Raw genomic sequence first — 19389 nt, 5'->3', positions numbered from 1 at the left:
ATCTATTACAGCAAAACATTTTGAATAGCACTTATGCTAAACGGTTTACCCATCCAAACCATACTAATCACGCTGCAATATCCATTAGCTTTCCCATTCACAAGAGAACGTCTTCCATAGTTTGTCAATGTCAGGCAAATGCTTGTCAGAGTCAGCTTGTACTAAGGGAATAGTCTGAGGAATGGTTCTTGGCCACCACATAATGATGTGCCACCACAAATGACACGCTTCAGTTAGCAATTAACTGGCAACTGCTGAAATAGTCATTTAGCATTTCAGCAAAATGGAAAGAACATAAATCAAAGTTAGTGACTATCAGTAGCTGGGGATTTATTACACATGAAGGGGGTTTTCGGGAAACTTAAAGACACTGGAATAATTAGTACATTTCGGACGTGGATATTGGCACAGCTCGCACACCTAGTTTACAGCATTCTCTTTAAAACAATTAAAGGGGAACACCAGAATGCAAAAACATTTGGCTGCGTGGGGGATCGTTAACAGCAATGATTATGGGTGTTTCCATAAACTTGTGGGATAGCAGAATATTTGACGAATTTGAGGAACAAATGCATTACCATCCATGGGTCACTTAGAAACCTTTATTTCTGTCATGAGTTGTAGCGGCTGCGGCTCATTCCTGTTTGTATTCAGGCTGTCTCCTAGCAACTAGGGTGCTGGCTGCTGCATGCAGCAGCACACCTGTTTGAAATGCCTTATTACCTGACTCCAGTCTCAAGTCTCTTGTGATTGGTGTGGCTCACTTTCATTAGGGACTCTGGCCAATACTTGTTGCAGATGATATTCCCTAGTTCCTACACCTAGCGAAGCCTTTCATACGGTCACTGTACCCTGTACAGTTCCCAGTCTGTCTGTCTGTTCTTGAATCCTGGATCCTTGCCTTTGTGTACCTGCACTCCTGTATCCTGTTTCAGTCCTCTGTGTGCTGTCTCTGCCAGTCCTGCACCTGTGCCATGTTGCATCCTGCCCTGTACCTGCCATCCTGTGTCCATACCTGCTCCGTTTCATTGTCTTGCCGTGGCCCTTTGGTTACTCTTGTGTCTGGTCCAGATCCAAGTCCAGGCTTCTACCAAGTCTCTGTGATTATATGCTGCCAGCTCTGGTCCTGAGTACAACCACTCCTGCCGTGCCTGTAGTCACAAGTCTACAGCAAACTACAGTATCTCAGGAACATGTGAACCTGTATTCCAGTCACAATTTAGCCACTGAGTTTGCATCCTGTCTGTTACTGCAGACTGCAGCATAGTCACATAATTCATTCAGCTAGTCTCTGAAACTAGGTTCATGCTGCCAGTACTTTGCTTTCAATCAGTACACATCGAGCACCTGTTTGTTTCCCAGCAGTTAACAATCGCTTGGCTGTGTTCACCTGCAACTAAACTCCTTATAACTCTAGTCACTGTTGTCTTCCTGCACATTTCTAGTTCAGCAGTCTTCAATCAGCATATCCTGCTAAGTCTGCCTGCAATTAACTCCGGCTTTGCTGTGTATCCAGTTATCATCAAGTACCGCTGTCTTTAGTCACATCAGCATAGTCTGCATTACCTAGCCTAAGTCTGTTTGCTGTTAACCCCAGCCTTGCCAAGTCATCCTGATGCTACACCACAGGTTATTACCTTGTGGTCTCCAGGCTATTGTGTGAGCCCCTACTGCTAGAGGTTAAGTCCAGCAGCATCTCAAGTACCGGTGAGCTGACACAGCTCTATGGAAACAGGTACGGCTGTTATTGGCAGACGACCCTCTCACCGGCTCTAGGGGTCTCACACACATAGTACTAGAGATCACTAACAATTCCACAGAAAAATGTACAACTCACTTTTTATTTGTGTGTGTAAGTTTCCTTCAAGGGCTCTGGATTCCTTCCACAACCCAAAGGTTGTCAAATGGGTCCGGCACTTAATGCAGGCAGCTAGTGATATAATGATAATGTATATGGTCCTGATTCAGAGTTGTATGATATTACATAACCGCAGGGAAGCGGCTGTGCATTACCATACAGCTAACATGTCAATGCAGCAGGTGGTGTTTGGTGTAAATTGACACCTTCTGCCAGCTTCCGTGATCCGCAGGTGCATCTCAAGATGAACCATTGGATCACTCTACAAAACCATCGGTCAGGAGATTTTCGTCTCAGATCCGCAGCAGAGGTCAATAAATCTGCGTCTCAAGATGCAGACACGGACTTCGGCTCTCCCTCAAAACGGAGGTGACACGCCTTCATTTTAAGGAACAGACCTAGTAACTGCCCCTTCCTTGCCCCCAAACGCACTTATCCTGTCAAACAGGCTAGGGCTTAGAGGGCACTGCGTGCAAGGACGCAGGACCCGTCCCGCACATGCGCAGTGTTCACACAATCCGACTAGTAGGCTAACCATCGGGCTAGTGTACAAGTGTGAACCAAACCCTATGCTCAGTTTAGGCCGTGTGTGGTCACTGCCCAATGCACAAATTGCCACATAGGGTATGGCCAATCTGTGGGCAGAACGGGTGGTCTTCTGTATACCGGCGGTCGGGCTCCCGGCGCTCAGTATACCGGCGCCGGGAGCCCGACAGCCGGCATACGACACTTATTTTCCCTCGTGGGGGTCCACGACCCCCATAGAGGGAGAATAAAATAGTGTAGCGCGCCACCGTGCCCGTAACGTGGCGAGCGCAGCGAGCCCGCAAGGGGCTCATTTGCCCTCGCCACACTGTCGGTAAGCCGGCGGTCGGGCTCCCGGCGCCGGTATGCTGGTCGCCGGGAGCCCGACCGCCGGCCAGCCGTAGTGAACCCGGCAGAACAGCCTGGTCTTTTTTCAAAGGAACACACAATAATAATAATAATACATATAATAAATATAATAAAACTGTGTCTGCAAAGAGCAATTTTTTTTTAAGAACTCTACTTCAAGGGACTGTTTATGAACTGTGGAGACAAAAAAAAAATTGAATTCGATGTGACACAAGGATAGAGGAGCAACAAAGGAAAAACCACACGCTTGACACTCGGCACACTGAAAGTTTGTGTTCCGATCATGCATCTGCAGAACTTGACAATGCCCAAGTTATGCAAAGGAACCCGACTTAAAGTGACTGCTCTGCAGAGGAACCTACAGTACAGTAACTGAGGCAGAGATTCTAACAGGAAGTGGCGCAGGTGAGACTGTGTTTATACCACGTATACCCCTTATCTTCATCAATTTTTCTTTTCAATACAAGCCCCTGCAGTTCCTGTAAGCGTCTGCTTTGCTATGACGATCAAAACGTCGCAGGGGCAAACGCTCAGGGCTGCAGGGATATATCTCAGGACCAGCTGCTTCTCTCATGGACAGCTTTCCGTGGCTTGCTCACGAGTTAGTAGCTCAAAGCATCTTTTTGTGTTAATCCCTGAAGGAAAAACGAAATATTGTTTACAAAGAAACATTGTGAACAATGGGGGTCATTCCGAGTTGTTCGCTCGCAAGCTGCTTTTAGCAGCTTTGCACACGCTAAGCCGCCGCCTACTGGGAGTGAATCTTAGCATAGTAAAATTGCGAACGAAAGATTCGCAATATTGCGAAAAGACTTCTCTGTGCAGTTTCTGAGTAGCTCGAGACTTACTCTTCCAGTGCGATCAGTTCAGTGCTTGTCGTTCCTGGTTTGACGTGACAAACACACCCAGCGTTCGCCCAGACACTCCCCCGTTTCTCCAGCCACTCCCGCGTTTTTCCCAGAAACGGTAGCGTTTTTTCACACACACCCATAAAACGTCCAGTTTCTGCCCAGAAACACCCACTTCCTGTCAATCACATTACGATCACCAGAACGAAGAAAAAACCTTATAATGCCGTGAGTAAAATTCCTAACTGCATAGCAAATTTACTTGGCGCAGTCGCACTGCGGACATTGCGCATGCGCATTAGCGACTAATCGCTCCGTTGCGAGAAAAAAATAACGAGCGAACAACTCGGAATGACCCCCAATGTGTACAATATAAAATATATAGCACAATATTAGATGTCACAACTGTGTAAAATTGGTTCTGATGAGCAACAACAGACATCCACACAAGCCGTGGACAAACACTATTTTATATATATATATATATATATATATATATATATATGTATGTATGTATACAGAGGAAGATAGAGACACTGCAGTTATTTAAAAAGAAAGCCTACAAAGTTCCATTATTTTGATTGAAAAAGCCTGAGACTAGAGAGCTGCAGCCTTTATTACGGTCATGCCAGGATTTCTCACAACCTAAACAATCCAGCGTTTCCAACGCATATTTTCTTGTGGTTAAAAGTATATTTCCAGAAGTCTATTGTCTTCTCATGAACAGCTTTCTCAACATTATAATCATAACCGCAGGTGGTTACTCCATGTTTTGTACTTTATTTAAGCAAGTCCAGATGCTTCTCCTATCTTAATAAATACATTTACTTGAATACAGGTAAAGGTGACAATGGAGTGACGGAAAACCCACAGAGCTGGACAGAAGTCTCCATACTGTACTCAGCTCTCGGGACCACTGCAATCACTTTATAACCAGAAGGTTAACAAGTCATTTCTCACTGCTAACAGTCAGTGCAGGTGTAATCTATCCAGCTTCCAGAGACTTGCACAGAGCATTCAACTCAAACTGACTGGACAATAAAGCAAGTATATTACCACATAAAGGTCTTGGCAGCGTTTACTGTTCCATTTTCGCGTGGCTGCTTAACCCCGGTTAGTGCCCCCTGCTGCTTTTGTTCCATCTAATGAGTGGTCAAGCACCACGCAGCAGGCATGAATAAACGATGATCATCCGGTCCGATGAGTGCAAGCCTGTGATGTGATAACCAAAACGGTTTCACGTAAAAGCCAACTATTTTAATGAACAATAAAAATTGTCTCACTCAGTAATGCACAGATCTGAGAGCTGTACTGCAAACAGTAATGCTTATTTAATAATGTGTAATGGCTGTACAGGCTAAGGGGTATATGCAATTGCCGGCGAATCGCGGCAATTTTTCGCCCGTTTTTTAATTCGACACAATTCTACCGTTGAATTCCGGCAGGTGGGTGCCGGAATTCTACATATTCAATAAAAAACGGATTCGACAGTCCCGCTGTCGAAAAACTGCCGATTTGACGGATTTTTATTAGATTTTTTTAAAAATGTTAAAAAAACAGGATTTTTCAGTGACGAGGGGGGCGTGGCAATCGGCGGGTCAACATAAGTAAGTATGTGTGTGTCGGCATGTATGAAATAAACTTTTACTTTCACGGTGTGTGTCTCCTGTTTTTATTTGGGTATTTTTTTTCCAGTAGAACTACAGGTACCAGTGGGCCCGTTTTTCCACCCGCATGCTGGTACTTGTGGTTCTCCAAGTACCAGCTTGCGGGGGAGGCTTGCTGGGACTTGTAGTACTACTGGAAAAAACAATATTCTATCATTTTACTCAAGGCTATCAGCCCCCCATCCGCAGCCCTTGGATGGGGGAGGACAGCCTCGGGCTTCACCCCTGGCCCTTGGGTGGCTGGGGGGGGGGGACCCCTTGATTGAAGGGGTCCCCACTCCCCCAGGGTACCCCGGCCAGGGGTGACTAGTTGGATATTTAATGCCACGGCCGCAGGGTGCTGTATAAAAGTGACCCCCGGCTGTGGCATTATCTGTCCAGCTAGTGGAGCCCGATGCTGGTGTAAAAAAGACGGGGGACCCCTACGCTTTTTGTCCCCCGTATTTTTTGCGGTTTTAAAAATACGGGGGATCCCATGTCAGTTTTCCCCCCGGATTTTTAGAACCAGGATCGGCTCGAAGAGCCCGAGGCTGGTTATGCTTAGGAGGGGGGACCCCACGCCATTTTTTTTCGGGGTTTTTACCATTTTTCCCGTTTTTTTTTTACATTTTTACAAGTCTAATCAAAATCCGTCAAATCGTCCGTTTTTCGACAGCGGGACTGTCGAATCCGTTTTTTATTGAATATGTTGAATTCCGGCACCCACTTGCCGGAATTCGACGGTCGAATTGTGTCGAATTAAAAAACGGGCGAAAAACTGCCGCGATTCGCCGGCAATTACATATACCCACTTATGTTAAGTTTGTGACCACAAGTAGCACTGACTGTTAGGTTTTAATCATTCCCCTTCGCTCCAACAGAGTACTGGGAGCTATAACGTACAATACTACTCCAGCCCCTAAATGATTAATCCACTATCCTGCAAGTGTTTAGTGACAGACCCGAAGCTACACAACAGCTCACACCAGCGCCTAGAGCCGCACGGCCAAGCATCCTCCATGCAGATGTTCAAATAGTGGGTTACGCTATGGTGTTTTAATGACTAAGGATCCTTTACTAAGATTTCAAAAGCAGTTCCAGCACTGAAATATCTTTCACAATATCTCATTCAAATCACTGCAGTTATAGCTGCAAAAAGACCAGAGGAAGCAAAAACTGGTGTGTGTTATTTTTGGTTACCATGTATTACAGTAAATAAAATACACCCAAAAGCTTCGTAAAAAGCCATACTGTAATTCCATCTAAGAGTTCCGGTGACATTATTAGACCATTCGGCTTTTTGCTGTTGCGGTTTAGGATATCACTAGATACCCCCAGTGGAACTTCTATCCCTATTACTGGCAGTGGGGTATAGATTATGTTCTGCGTGTTGCTGACAGTGAGTGAAATAGACGCTGCATGGAAGCGGCTGACAAGTTTCCCAGGGAGTCCGGGTGCAGCAGCATTACACATGCATTTGTTGTGAAGGCTTACACCTCGGCTGCGTTCTCCTCGCTACTAAAAATAACTGTTAAATCAGGACACTCCCGTCCAAATTAGTGATCCAAAGAAAACACAAACACTTGATAACTTTGGAGTAAAATGAAGGAGAGAATGGAAGCATTAGCATTTTCAAATTCCATAAGTGAACACATACTGTAGCATGGTCATGCCAACAGAATTAAGTACCTGAAGCACGTATGTGTTTGGCCCCATCTTTCTGCAAAACACCCTGAATCCGCTCAGCCAAATTTACAGAGAGGCATTTTATATGCCGGCTTTCGGGATCACGGGGCTCAGCATACAGACGCCGGCATGCCGACAACTATTCTCCCTCTTGGGATGTTCACGACACCCTTGGAGGAAGAATAGCGTGGCACGCCAACGTGCCCGCATCGTGGTGAGCGCAGCAAGCCCGCAAGGGGCACTTTTGCGCTCACCCCGCTCCTGCATGCCGGCGGTCGGGATCCCAAGCGCCGGCATAACATACTGCACCCAAATTTACAAACTCACTCACAATACACTTACAATATTTTCATGTGACTTTATTAAAAAGCTCTTGCTGGTAGATGGCCTCTGATTAGAACCTGTCCCAACGTAGAGCTGGAAGACGAGTGATAGATTACGGTATCACTCAGCTTCCGGGTGCGGCGGCTGTGGGCGTACTGCACATGCGTGGCCATCTGTGGTGGGCGACATAGAGGGATCTGGAGGCTCCCTCTCTGAAAGATTCTGAAAAACAGTAGCCCATTGGCTACTAAGGGGCAGCGATTTTTGCACTGCTGCGATCAGATAGTCGCCGCCTACAGGGGGAGTGTACTTTCACTGTGCAAGTGTGCGAACGCATGTGTAGCAGAGCTGCACAAACTGATTTTGCGCAGTCTCTGCACAGCCCAGGACTTACTCAGCCGCTGCGATCACATCAAGCTGTTCAGGACCGGATTTGACTCCAAAAGTTAGAGCCAAATTTGAAGTAGCTCTTGATATAGTGGGACGGTGAAAATTTGATTTTGCTCCCTTTTAGAGGCTTCCCAGAACACCCATCACCTGAGGGCAATCTGTCCACATTGCATCACAAAAGCTCTACTGAAAAAATACGGGCAACTATCAGTTTCCATGTAGTAAGAAAAGTCAGGGAAAAAATAGGTCTCGTAATCAGGTAATACCGGATGTATAATGTATTGGTACGGGTAGTGGTAATATATTGTACATCAACACAGTATAACCACATCTCTTACAAATATCTACTTCTTCGTAAGGGGCCATTTTTCACATCATTTTGTCGTGTTGACCTTTGTGCAGAAGACGACTGTTCCACACTTTTTTCCTTTTAATTTCAATGTTGCAGTTTAAGTTACACAATGGTGTGAAGGGATTTTCCGTTATTTACACAGGAATATATATATTTCTACTGACCCATTATCAAAATATAACCAAGTCTCGTTTGACAGCACAGTCATTATAAAATCTGTAATAGTATTAAGTGATCATTACAAATCCCAGATAGATAAAAATTACATATTAGTTGTTTGTGTTAAGCGGAATATATGTAAGCTGGCTGGCACTAAGCATCAGATGTCATCGCAGATGAAATACGAGGTGTCACATGCTAAAAGCTAGATAAACACGGCTGCATATGGTGCTAATTTTAGAGGCACAAAACTTTCCTTCCTTCCGGAATTTTGATGCGCAATAACAGTTCCACTAATCCCTCTGATTCATAGGTTATGATGAAATAATCTCAAGATTTACAAGATAAGTGGATTGACATGTGAGACCGACTTGAGCCAGCCTTGATTTTTCTTTCGATTATTATTCTTTTAATGACGATACAAGGAAAATGTCAATCATACTAAAAAGCGAACACTGATACATAACTATTTTGCAAGTCAAGAGGTTGCAGCATCAACTGTACGGCAGGATTAGTTCAGAATTATCTTAGTTTATTCCATAGACCAGTAACACTGCAATAATACCTAACGCCAGGCTGTGGATGCAGAAGCTGGAGAACCATCGCTGTGCAATAGAGATCACGGAAGGATTATTACAAGGTTCTTTAGGAAATATCCCAAACATTTTAATAAAGCGAAGTCATTTCAGATCTGTACAGCTTATCGAAGGCAACATAAATAAAATCCTTAAAAACAGTTACTGAGGAACCCTTAGTGCAGGCTTCTATATAAAAGGTATTTAAAGGGAAACAGTACAGTCAGAAAATAATGGGAACAAGTTTGAGTCATTTTAAGGTGTTTTTCCCCCCCATTTCCATAATAAATAAATAAATAACATATATATATATATATATATATATATACATACACTGCTCAAAAAAATAAAGGGAACACTAAAATAACACATCCAAGATCTGAATGAATGAAATATTCTTATTAAATACTTTGTTCTTTACATAGTTGAATGCGCTGACAACTAAATCACACAAAAATTATCAATGGAAATCAAATTTATTAACCCATGGAGGTCTGGATTTGGAGTCACCCTCAAAATTAAAGTGGAAAAACACACTACAGGCTGATAAACTTTGATGTAATGTCCTTAAAACAAGTAAAAATGAGGCTCAGTAGTGTGTGTGGCCTCCATGTGCCTGTATCACCTCCCTACAACGCCTGGGCATGCTCCTGATGAGGTGGCGGATGGTCTCCTGAGGGATCTCCTCCCAGACCTGGACTAAAGCATCCACCAACTCCTGGACAGTCTGTGGTGCAACGTGGCGTTGGTGGATGGAGCGAGACATGATGTCCCAGATGTGCTCAATTGGATTCAGGTCTGGGGAACGGGCGGGCCAGTCCATAGCATCAATGCCTTCGTCTTGCAGGAACTGCTGACACATTCCAGCCACATGAGGTCTAGCATTGTCTTGCATTAGGAGGAACCCAGGGCCAACCGCACCAGCATATGGTCTCACAAGGGGTCTGACAATCAGGCTACCTCTGGCGAGCACATGGAGGGCTGTGCGGCCCCCCAAAGAAATGCCACCCCACACCATTACTGACTCACTGCCAAACCGGTCATTCTGCAGGATGTTGCAGGCAGCAGAACGTTCTCCTTGGCGTCTCCAGACTCTGTCACATGTGCTCAGTGAGAACCTGCTTTCATCTGTGAAGAGCACAGGGCGCCAGTGGCGAATTTGCCAATCTTGGTGTTCTCTGGCAAATGCCAAACGTCCTACACGGTGTTGGGCTGTTTGCACAACCCCCACCTGTCGGCGTCAGGCCCTCATACCACCCTCATGGAGTCTGTTTCTGCTCGGTTTAGTAGACACATGCACATTTGTGGCTTGCTGGAGGTCATTTTGCAGGGCCCTGGCAGTGTTCCTCCTTGCACAAAGGCGGAGGTAGCGGTCCTGCTGCTGGGTTGTTGCCCTCCTATGGCCTCCTACACGTCTCCTGATGTACTGGCCTGTCTCCTGGTAGCGCCTCCATGCTCTCACTACGCTGACAGACACAGCAAACCTTCTTGCCACAGCTCGCATTGATGTGCCATCCTGGATGAGCTACACTACCTGAGCCACTTGTGTGGGTTGTAGGGAGGTTATACAGGAACGTGGAGGCCACACACACTACTGAGCCTCATTTTTACTTGTTTTAAGGACATTACATCAAAGTTTATCAGCCTGTAGTGTGTTTTTCCACTTTAATTTTGAGGGTGACTCCAAATCCAGACCTCCATGGGTTAATAAATTTGATTTCCATTGATAATTTTTGTGTGATTTTGTTGTCAGCACATTCAACTATGTAAAGAACAAAGTATTTAATAAGAATATTTCATTCATTCAGATCTAGGATGTGTTATTTTAGCGTTCCCTTTATTTTTTTGAGCAGTGTATATATATACACACAAACCCAACGGCGGAGAATAAACGGCACTCACAAGGCATGTGTAGAAATGAAGACGCTGGTATATTATAAATCAACGTTTCGGAGCATCAGCTTCTTTGTCAAGATACACCAATATAGTAGTAACAACAGACAAAGATAACACTTACCACATAAATACCCCCACCATTGTACACGCCGTCCTTGTCAGACCACACGTATGTTTAGAAAATGCATGGCCTTGCATCGATCAAACATTGATTTGTCTCTGTCTGGCAGATGCATTGATCAGCCAGTGGCACGCCATTTTAAAGAGAAGGCCCATAGATCAGGCATTCCCTACCACAGTCCTCAAGGCACACTAACAGTGCAGGTTTTAGTGATATCCAGGCTTCAGCACAAGTGACTTAATTAGTAGCTCAGTTATTTTGATTTAACCATCTGTGCTGCAGCCTGGATATCACTAAAACCTGCACTGTTGGTGTGCCTTGAGGACCGTGGTTGGGAATGCCTGCCATAGATTTTATAATTGACCATATACCAGAATCCCTACGGGGTGGCGATCGAGGCAAGGTGTTGCTATTGACTGAAGCCAAATGGATACATAGATTGAATACTATGACGCCGTCTGGGCTGAACGGAAAAATTAACTGGAATTCCATTATGTAACTTTTATGTCTATGTAAGTCTTTTTAATACATGTAATGTAATGCACAGTATTGTGCTGCGATAGAATTATATAGATGGTGCATTAGTTTGTGTTATGTAGGTATATTAATGGCACCTCGTGCATAATGTTTGGTGTTTTAAAGTTTTGTATATAGGGCTTATATACATATTATTATGCTGCCTTGTCTCCCATAGGCTCCGGCGCCGAATGGACACTGCAATGACCCTCTGTGTGGGACGCAAGCAGGAGTGTTGCTAGGCAACAGCCGTCATTGCGGACCCGGAAGTGCGTCACTGGAGGTGGATCCGGCAGCGGTGTGGGTGGTGGATGGAGGACGGCGTGTACAATGGTGAGGGTATTTATGTGGTAAGTGTTATCTTTGTCTGTTGTTACTACTATATTGGTGTATCTTGACAAAGGAGCTGATGCTCCGAAACGTTGATTTATAATATACCAGCGTCTTCATTTCTACACATGCCTTGTGAGTGCCGTTTATTCTCTGCCGTTGGATTTGCATATACCACAGGACTTAGGCACCAAGGCTAGCTGGATTTAAACAACAGAGTGCCGACTGAATTGGTTATATATATCCAGGTGGATGGCACTCATTGGACATTTATGAAAGGAATATGCAATTGCCTCTCTTATAAATGTCCAATGAGTGCCATCCGCCGCGTATACCTGCATGTTTTTCTCTGATGAAGCACTGTGGCAAGCTATTCGCTTGGTATTTTGTGAGTGCCGACCTTTGGAATATAGATTATATATATATATATATATATATATATATATACACTGTACATTATTTTGAATAACCTTTAATGACCTGTTTATGTTCCCAGTACCAGTTCCTCTGCAACAGTTTTTAATATTTTCCCTGGGGAAGAACTAAAGGAGCATGGAAGGAAAAAACTGCCTTGGCCACATTTTTAAGCTTACTCTTATACATTTGGGAATCAGGCTCCTTACAAAAAAAACAGGATATAGATCAAGACAATAATTAAAAATACGGGAATTTGAACTGTATTTATTTTTTATTTTTTGAATACAAGTTACTGCTTATTTCCTATTTTTGCTTTGTTAGCTAGTAATCAGCTCTTTGTAATAACGGCAGAACAATGAGCTACAGGTCTGCAAGTGGTGTTGACAACATTAACGCATTCATTGAATACACGTTTAATAAGATATATGCAGTCAAAGCTGCTCAGTATAAAGGGAATGTCAACTTTTATACAATATGTAGAGGTCTCATAAGCTCACCGCACATGGCATGATTATGGCTCGTTATGTAACTAATCACTGTAATGTGTTTGATGTTAACCACACCATATCAAAACCCTATAGTTATAGGAGATACGATCTCATAACAGTAATAGGCACTACACACTGGCCGATCCGCCGCCGAGCTGCCCGACGGCGGATACAGCCGACAGGCGACCCGGCGGCGGGGGGGGGGGGGGAAGTTTCTTCACTCCCCCCGTCACCCGGCTCCACAGCAGTGCAGGCAAATATGGACGAGATCGTCCATATTGGCCTGCATGTACAGCCGACGGGGCACCAGCGATGAACGAGCGCGGGGCCGTGCATCGTTCATCGCTGGAGCCTCCACACTGCACGATATGAACGTTATCTCGTTCATTAATGAACGAGATCGTTCATATCGTGCAGTCATGTCAGCCAGTGTGTAGGGCCCTTAAGTGTGGTGGCGTTCATTAGACACAGAAGTACACGAGATCAATGGGTCTGTTCATGAAGCAGTGGAAAGAGAGAAGTGAGCCAGTGAAGAAGTTGCCTATGGCAACCAAACAGCAGTGAAGTAACATTTATCAAGTGCATTCTATAAAATGGTGACTGGTACCCATGGGAAACTTCTCCACTGGCTCACTTCTCTACTCTTTTCACTGCTTCATGAATAGAATCCCAAGCCTGCACTGTAATTTGTTCCTTTGGTGCGATGCTTAAACAACAGATCGGAGCAATGTGCCCATGGGCAGGGTCAGCAGATTTGTTTTAAAATCACATTACAACATAATTCTTCTTAATTACTTTTACTCGTCCCGCTAATGTGAAAATGAAAATGACCCCTATATTTGTGAACAATTATGAAAGCCATCACATTTGGGAAAACATTTCCATATTCTCCTGAGATTACAGAATGTTACTATTTTAATACATCTTGGAGGATCCCACTGAGTCTAATTGCTCGTTCTCATTTGTGATCAGCTGATGTTTATAGAAGAATATTTTTGGCGCAAAATAAATATTTTAGATCAGCTGGTCTAATGAAGTATTTATTTGTACTCATCATGGATTCTAAATAGAGTTCGGTCAGGAAGTACTTATCATGTGAGTATTTATCCTGCAGAAAATTATAGTGTCAGTGACAGGATGTGGAAACGCTCCAACTGCAGCTTGCAGGGCACGCCCCCTGTAAGGGCACGCTGTCTGTTGTACACTTCTGCTTCTCTCATGGCCATTGGCTGAGCCCTTTACTGCGTGTCCACACTTTAAGCTACCTTCATGAACCGGTTTTGGGAGTTTCTTAACTTTCAAAAGGCATCTTGATATTTAGAGTACTCATGTTCAAAATACACATGCTGTTTATTGCAGGAATAACAAGTGTATGGGATCGGTATGATATACCGTCAGCCGGGATGCCAACTTTCAGTATACCGATAACGGCATCCTGGCCGCATGGTGAGCGCAGTGTGTGCCCTTGCGGGCTCGCTGCGCTACAGGCTCGGTGGCTTGCTCACCACAGGTTCTATTCCCACTCTATGGGTGTCATGGACACCCACGAGTGGGAATAGACCGTTAGTCGGGATTCCAGCTGGCGGCATTGTCAGCGGTCGGGATTCCGGCATTGGTTGCCGGCAACATAACTGCATCCCCAGTGTACAATAAGGACAAATAAAGAAAAACACAAGAGTAAAGTTTGATTCTTGTTTTTGTCAATGTTCCCTCTGGGAGATACAGGGGCACTAGTGCCACAAATTACTGTTCCCACTGTACATTGCCACAAATCCCATTATAAAGCCCACAGATGCAAGTAGTAATCCGCAAATCAAGTGCAAGCAAAATAATCAAAACTATACTGCAGAAAAGAATCACTGAGTGCAAACACCTTTACTTCTAGGTCTTACAGCGCCGTCACAACTTCCATTCAGTAATTATGGTATAATGCTATCTGGGAAAACCTACTATTTGAATATATAACCATGGCTCAGGGAAAGACTTATCAAACCTTCTTAAGAAGACAGCTGAAGTTTTCCATAGCAACTAGTTGGGTGGGGTATAGAAGATCTACAATGTCTAGGTCGACAGTCATTAGGTTGACCCCATATGGTCGATATGCATAAGCTCGACATGGAAAAAAAGTCGACCTATGGAAGACTGACACTGGAAAAGGTCAACATGGACAAAAGGCAGACAGGGTTAAAAGGTCGTCATGACAATGGTCGACACACTTTTTTTGCATTTTTGGGGTTAGTGTGGATACTTTTTCCATCTGGAACCACCATTTGTAGAAGCACTTCCCCTCTTGGCCTAACTATTGAAGGATGGAAAAAAAAAACCAAAAATTTGTGTCAAACATTTGAACATGTCAACATTTTGTCCATGTTGACCTTTTCCAGTGTCGACCTTTTGTCCATGTTGACATTGTAGATCTATAGTCCGGATCCCCAACTAGTCAGCTTCCTGCTCTCATTTCATATAAAGTACTTGACAAATGATAGCTATAAGCTGATTGGTTACTACAGTATTTTCCACATCTCCACTTGTCCTCTTCAGGAGGGTTGATACATCTCCCCCTGAGTGAGGAAAAAAAATGTCTGACTGTCTCACTCGGACTATGGAGATTTTTCTGACTATAAATATGGCCACACCGCTAATTTACGCAATGTTAAACACCATTATAATAAACAATTAGGGCACCTCATTGAGTCAGAGGATAGAAGTTACTTTACAACACATTTAGGGGAAGAAAAAAAAAAGAAGTGGCGTTTGTAGGCTATGTAGAAATAGAAAAAAAAAATCCCAACATAACATGAGCTGTAAAAATAATAAAAATGGACGGCTTTTAATTATAAAAACATGAAATCTCTAACACTGGGGCTATTTGTGAACAGCCCAAAGGTGGCGGAGTCTGTTTGCACAGCTGACCCACTAAAAGCTCCTGATATGTATTTTCTCAGCTATGGAAGAGAGCATACCTGTTACGGTTTTTGTTTTGACAGGGCTGCTGGCATACTCAGACGGCTGATTCGATGCCTGCTTTGCCAAGGGCATGCTGCCAACTGACACCTCATCCTCCTTCTTCTTCGACAGTGGCATGGCAAGATGAGCGGCTCCCAGTAGCTGCGGGGGTAGAGGAGAGAAAATAAACACTGCGGTGCTGCACATTTCGGCAGGTGAATGGTGGAACGGACACAGTTAAGTGTTTCACAGGTTCCGTTACAGACCAGCAGCAGAAGCAGGACAGCACACTGGTAAAGCATTTATAAAGAAACAATATTACTTCATTAATAAAGAGATTTACAAAACAAAACAAAACAAAATAAAACATTTTTTACAGTTTGGAAAAATAAGATTTTACTTACCGATAAATCTATTTCTCGTAGTCCGTAGTGGATGCTGGGGACTCCGTCAGGACCATGGGGAATAGCGGCTCCGCAGGAGACAGGGCACAAAAGTAAAAGCTTTAGGATCAGGTGGTGTGCACTGGCTCCTCCCCCTATGACCCTCCTCCAAGCCTCAGTTAGGATACTGTGCCCGGACGAGCGTACACAATAAGGAAGGATTTTGAATCCCGGGTAAGACTCATACCAGCCACACCAATCACACTGTACAACCTGTGATCTGAACCCAGTTAACAGCATGATAACAGCGGAGCCTCTGAAAAGATGGCTCACAACAATAATAACCCGATTTTTGTACCAATAACTATGTACAAGTATTGAAGACAATCCGCACTTGGGATGGGCGCCCAGCATCCACTACGGACTACGAGAAATAGAATTATCGGTAAGTAAAATCTTATTTTCTCTAACGTCCTAGTGGATGCTGGGGACTCCGTCAGGACCATGGGGATTATACCAAAGCTCCCAAACGGGCGGGAGAGTGCGGATGACTCTGCAGCACCGAATGAGAGAACTCCAGGTCCTCTTTAGCCAGGGTATCAAATTTGTAGAATTTTACAAACGTGTTCTCCCCCCGACCACGTAGCTGCTCGGCAGAGTTGTAATGCCGAGACCCCTCGGGCAGCCGCCCAGGATGAGCCCACCTTCCTTGTGGAATGGGCATTTACATATTTTGGCTGTGGCAGGCCTGCCACAGAATGTGCAAGCTGAATTGTACTACACATCCAACTAGCAATCGTCTGCTTAGAAGCAAGAGCACCCAGTTTGTTGGGTGCATACAGGATAACAGCAAGTCAGTTTTCCTGACTCCAGCCGTCCTGGAAACCGATATTTTCAGGGCCCTGACAACATCTAGCAACTTGGAGTCCTCCAAGTCCCTAGTAGCCGCAGGTACCACAATAAGCTGGTTCAGGTGAAACGCTGACACCACCTTAGGGAGAAACTGGGGACGAGTCCGCAGCTCTGCCCTGTCCGAATGGACAATCAGATATGGGCTTTTGTGAGACAAAGCCGCCAATTCTGACACTCGCCTGGCCGAGGCCAGGGCCAACATCATGGTCACTTTCCATGTGAGATATTTCAAATCCACAGATTTGAGCGGTTTAAACCAATGTGATTTGAGGAATCCCAGCACTACGTTGAGATCCCACAGTGCCACTGGAGGCACAAAAGGGGGTTGTATATGCAGTACTCCCTTGACAAACTTCTGGACTTCAGGAACTGAAGCCAATTCTTTCTGGAAGAAAATCGACAGGGCCGAAATTTGAACCTTAATGGACCCCAATCTGAGGCCCATAGACACTCCTGTTTGCAGGAAATGCAGGAATCGACAGAGTTGAAATTTCTTCGTGGAGCCTTCCTGGCCTCACACCACGCAACATATTTTCGCCACATGTGGTGATAATGTTGTGCGGTCACGTCCTTCCTGGCTTTGATCAGGGTAGGAATGACCTCTTCCGGAATGCCTTTTTCCCTTAGGATCCGGCGTTCAACCGCCATGCCGTCAAACGCAGCCGCGGTAAGTCTTGGAACAGACATGGTACGTGCTGAAGCAAGTCCCTTCTTAGAGGCAGAGGTCATGAGTCCTCTGTGAGTATCTCTTGAAGTTCCGGGTACCAAGTCCTTCTTGGCCAATCCGGAGCCACGAGTATAGTTCTTACTCCTCTACGTCTTATAATTCTCAATACCTTGGGTATGAGAAGCAGAGGAGGAAACACATACACCGACTGGTACGCCCACGGTGTTACCAGAACGTCCACAGCTATTGCCTGAAAGTCTCTTGACCTGGCGCAATACCTGTCCAGTTTTTTGTTCAGGCGGGACGCCATCATGTACACCTTTGGTCTTTCCCAACGGTTCACAATCATGTGGAAAACTTCCCGATGAAGTCCCCACTCTCCCGGGTGGAGGTCGTGCCTGCTGAGGAAGTCTGCTTCCCAGTTGTCCACTCCCGGAATGAACACTGCTGACAGTGCTATCACATGATTTTCCGCCCAGCGAAAAATCCTTGCAGTTTTTGCCATTGCCCTCCTGCTTCTTGTGTCGCCCTGTCTGTTTACGTGGGCGACTGCCGTGATGTTGTCCCACTGGATCAATACCGGCTGACCTTGAAGCAGAGGTCTTGCTAAGCTTAGAGCATTATAAATTGCCCTTAGCTCCAGTATATTTATGTGGAGAAAAGTCTCCAGACTTGATCACACTCCCTGGAAATTTTTTCCCTGTGTGACTGCTCCCCAGCGTCTCAGGCTGGCCTCCGTGGTCACCAGCATCCAATCCTGAATGCCGAATCTGCGGCCCTCTAGAAGATGAGCACTCTGTAACCACCACAGGAGAGACACCCTTGTCCTTGGAGATAGGGTTATCCGCTGATGCATCTGAAGATGCGATCCGGACCATTTGTCCAGCAGATCCCACTGAAAAGTTCTTGCGTGGAATCTGCCGAATGGAATCGCTTCGTAATAAGCCACCATTTTTCCCAGGACTCTTGTGCAATGATTCACTGACACTTTTCCTGGTTTTAGGAGGTTCCTGACTAGCTCGGATAACTCCCTGGCTTTCTCCTCCGGGAGAAACACCTTTTTCTGGACTGTGTCCAGAATCATCCCTAGGAACAGCAGACGTGTCGTCGGAAACAACTGCGGTTTTGGAATATTTAGAATCCACCCGTGCTGTCGTAGAACTACTTGAGATAGTGCTACTCCGACCTCCAACTGTTCTCTGGACCTTGCTCTTATCAGGAGGTCGTCCATTTTCTTCGAAGAAGAATCATCATTTCGGGCATTACCTTGGTAAAGACCCGGAGTGCCGTGGACAATCCAAACGGCAGCGTCTGAAACTGATAGTGACAGTTCTGTACCACGAACCTGAGATACCCTTGGTGAGAAGGGCAAATTGGGACATGGAGGTAAGCATCCCTGATGTCCCGGGACACCATATAGTCCCCTTCTTTCTGGTTCGCTATCACTGCTCTGAGTGACTCCATCTTGATTTGAACCTTTGTAAGTGTTCAAATATTTCAGATTTAGAATAGGTCTCACCGAGCCTTCTGGTTTCAGTACCACAATATAGTGTGGAATAATACCCCTTTCCTTGTTGTAGGAGGGGTACTTTGATTATCACCTGCTGGGAATACAGCTTGTGAATTGTTTCCAATACTGGCTCCCTGTCGGAGGGAGACGTTGGTAAAGCAGACTTCAGGAACCTGCGAGGGGAAACGTCTCGACTTTCCAATCTGTACCCCTGGGATACTACTTGTAGGATCCAGGGGTCCTGTACGGCTCCAGCGTCATGCTGAGAACTTGGCAGAAGCGGTGGAAGGCTTCTGTTCCTGGGAATGGGCTGCCTGCTGCAGTCTTCTTCCCTTTCCTCTATCCCTGGGCAGATATGCTTATGGGGACGAAAGGACTGAGGCTGAAAAGACGGTGTCTTTTTCTGCATAGATGTGACTTAGGGTAAAAACGGTGGATTTCCCAGCAGTTGCCGTGGCCACCAGGTCCGAT

The 19389-nt window shown here is 45.2% G+C and overlaps 1 protein-coding gene across 5 annotated transcripts in view; it reads right to left on the bottom strand.

The window, feature by feature from the left end:
- The window catches only part of VPS13B (vacuolar protein sorting 13 homolog B), a 1616194-nt gene that overhangs the window by 904774 nt on the left and 692031 nt on the right, over positions 1-19389 (bottom strand). For all 5 annotated transcript variants that reach the window (XM_063924187.1, XM_063924188.1, XM_063924189.1 and 2 more), the window contains exon 21: positions 15464-15608. In XM_063924187.1, coding sequence (XP_063780257.1) covers positions 15464-15608 — 145 coding nt within the window. The remainder of the gene's footprint in view (positions 1-15463; positions 15609-19389) is intronic.

This window comes from Pseudophryne corroboree, chromosome 5 (assembly GCF_028390025.1).
Source record: "Pseudophryne corroboree isolate aPseCor3 chromosome 5, aPseCor3.hap2, whole genome shotgun sequence".
Lineage (NCBI taxonomy): Eukaryota > Metazoa > Chordata > Amphibia > Anura > Myobatrachidae > Pseudophryne > Pseudophryne corroboree.
The sequence above is the reverse complement of the archived record's forward strand: the minus strand, read 5'-3'. Positions and strand labels throughout refer to the sequence as shown.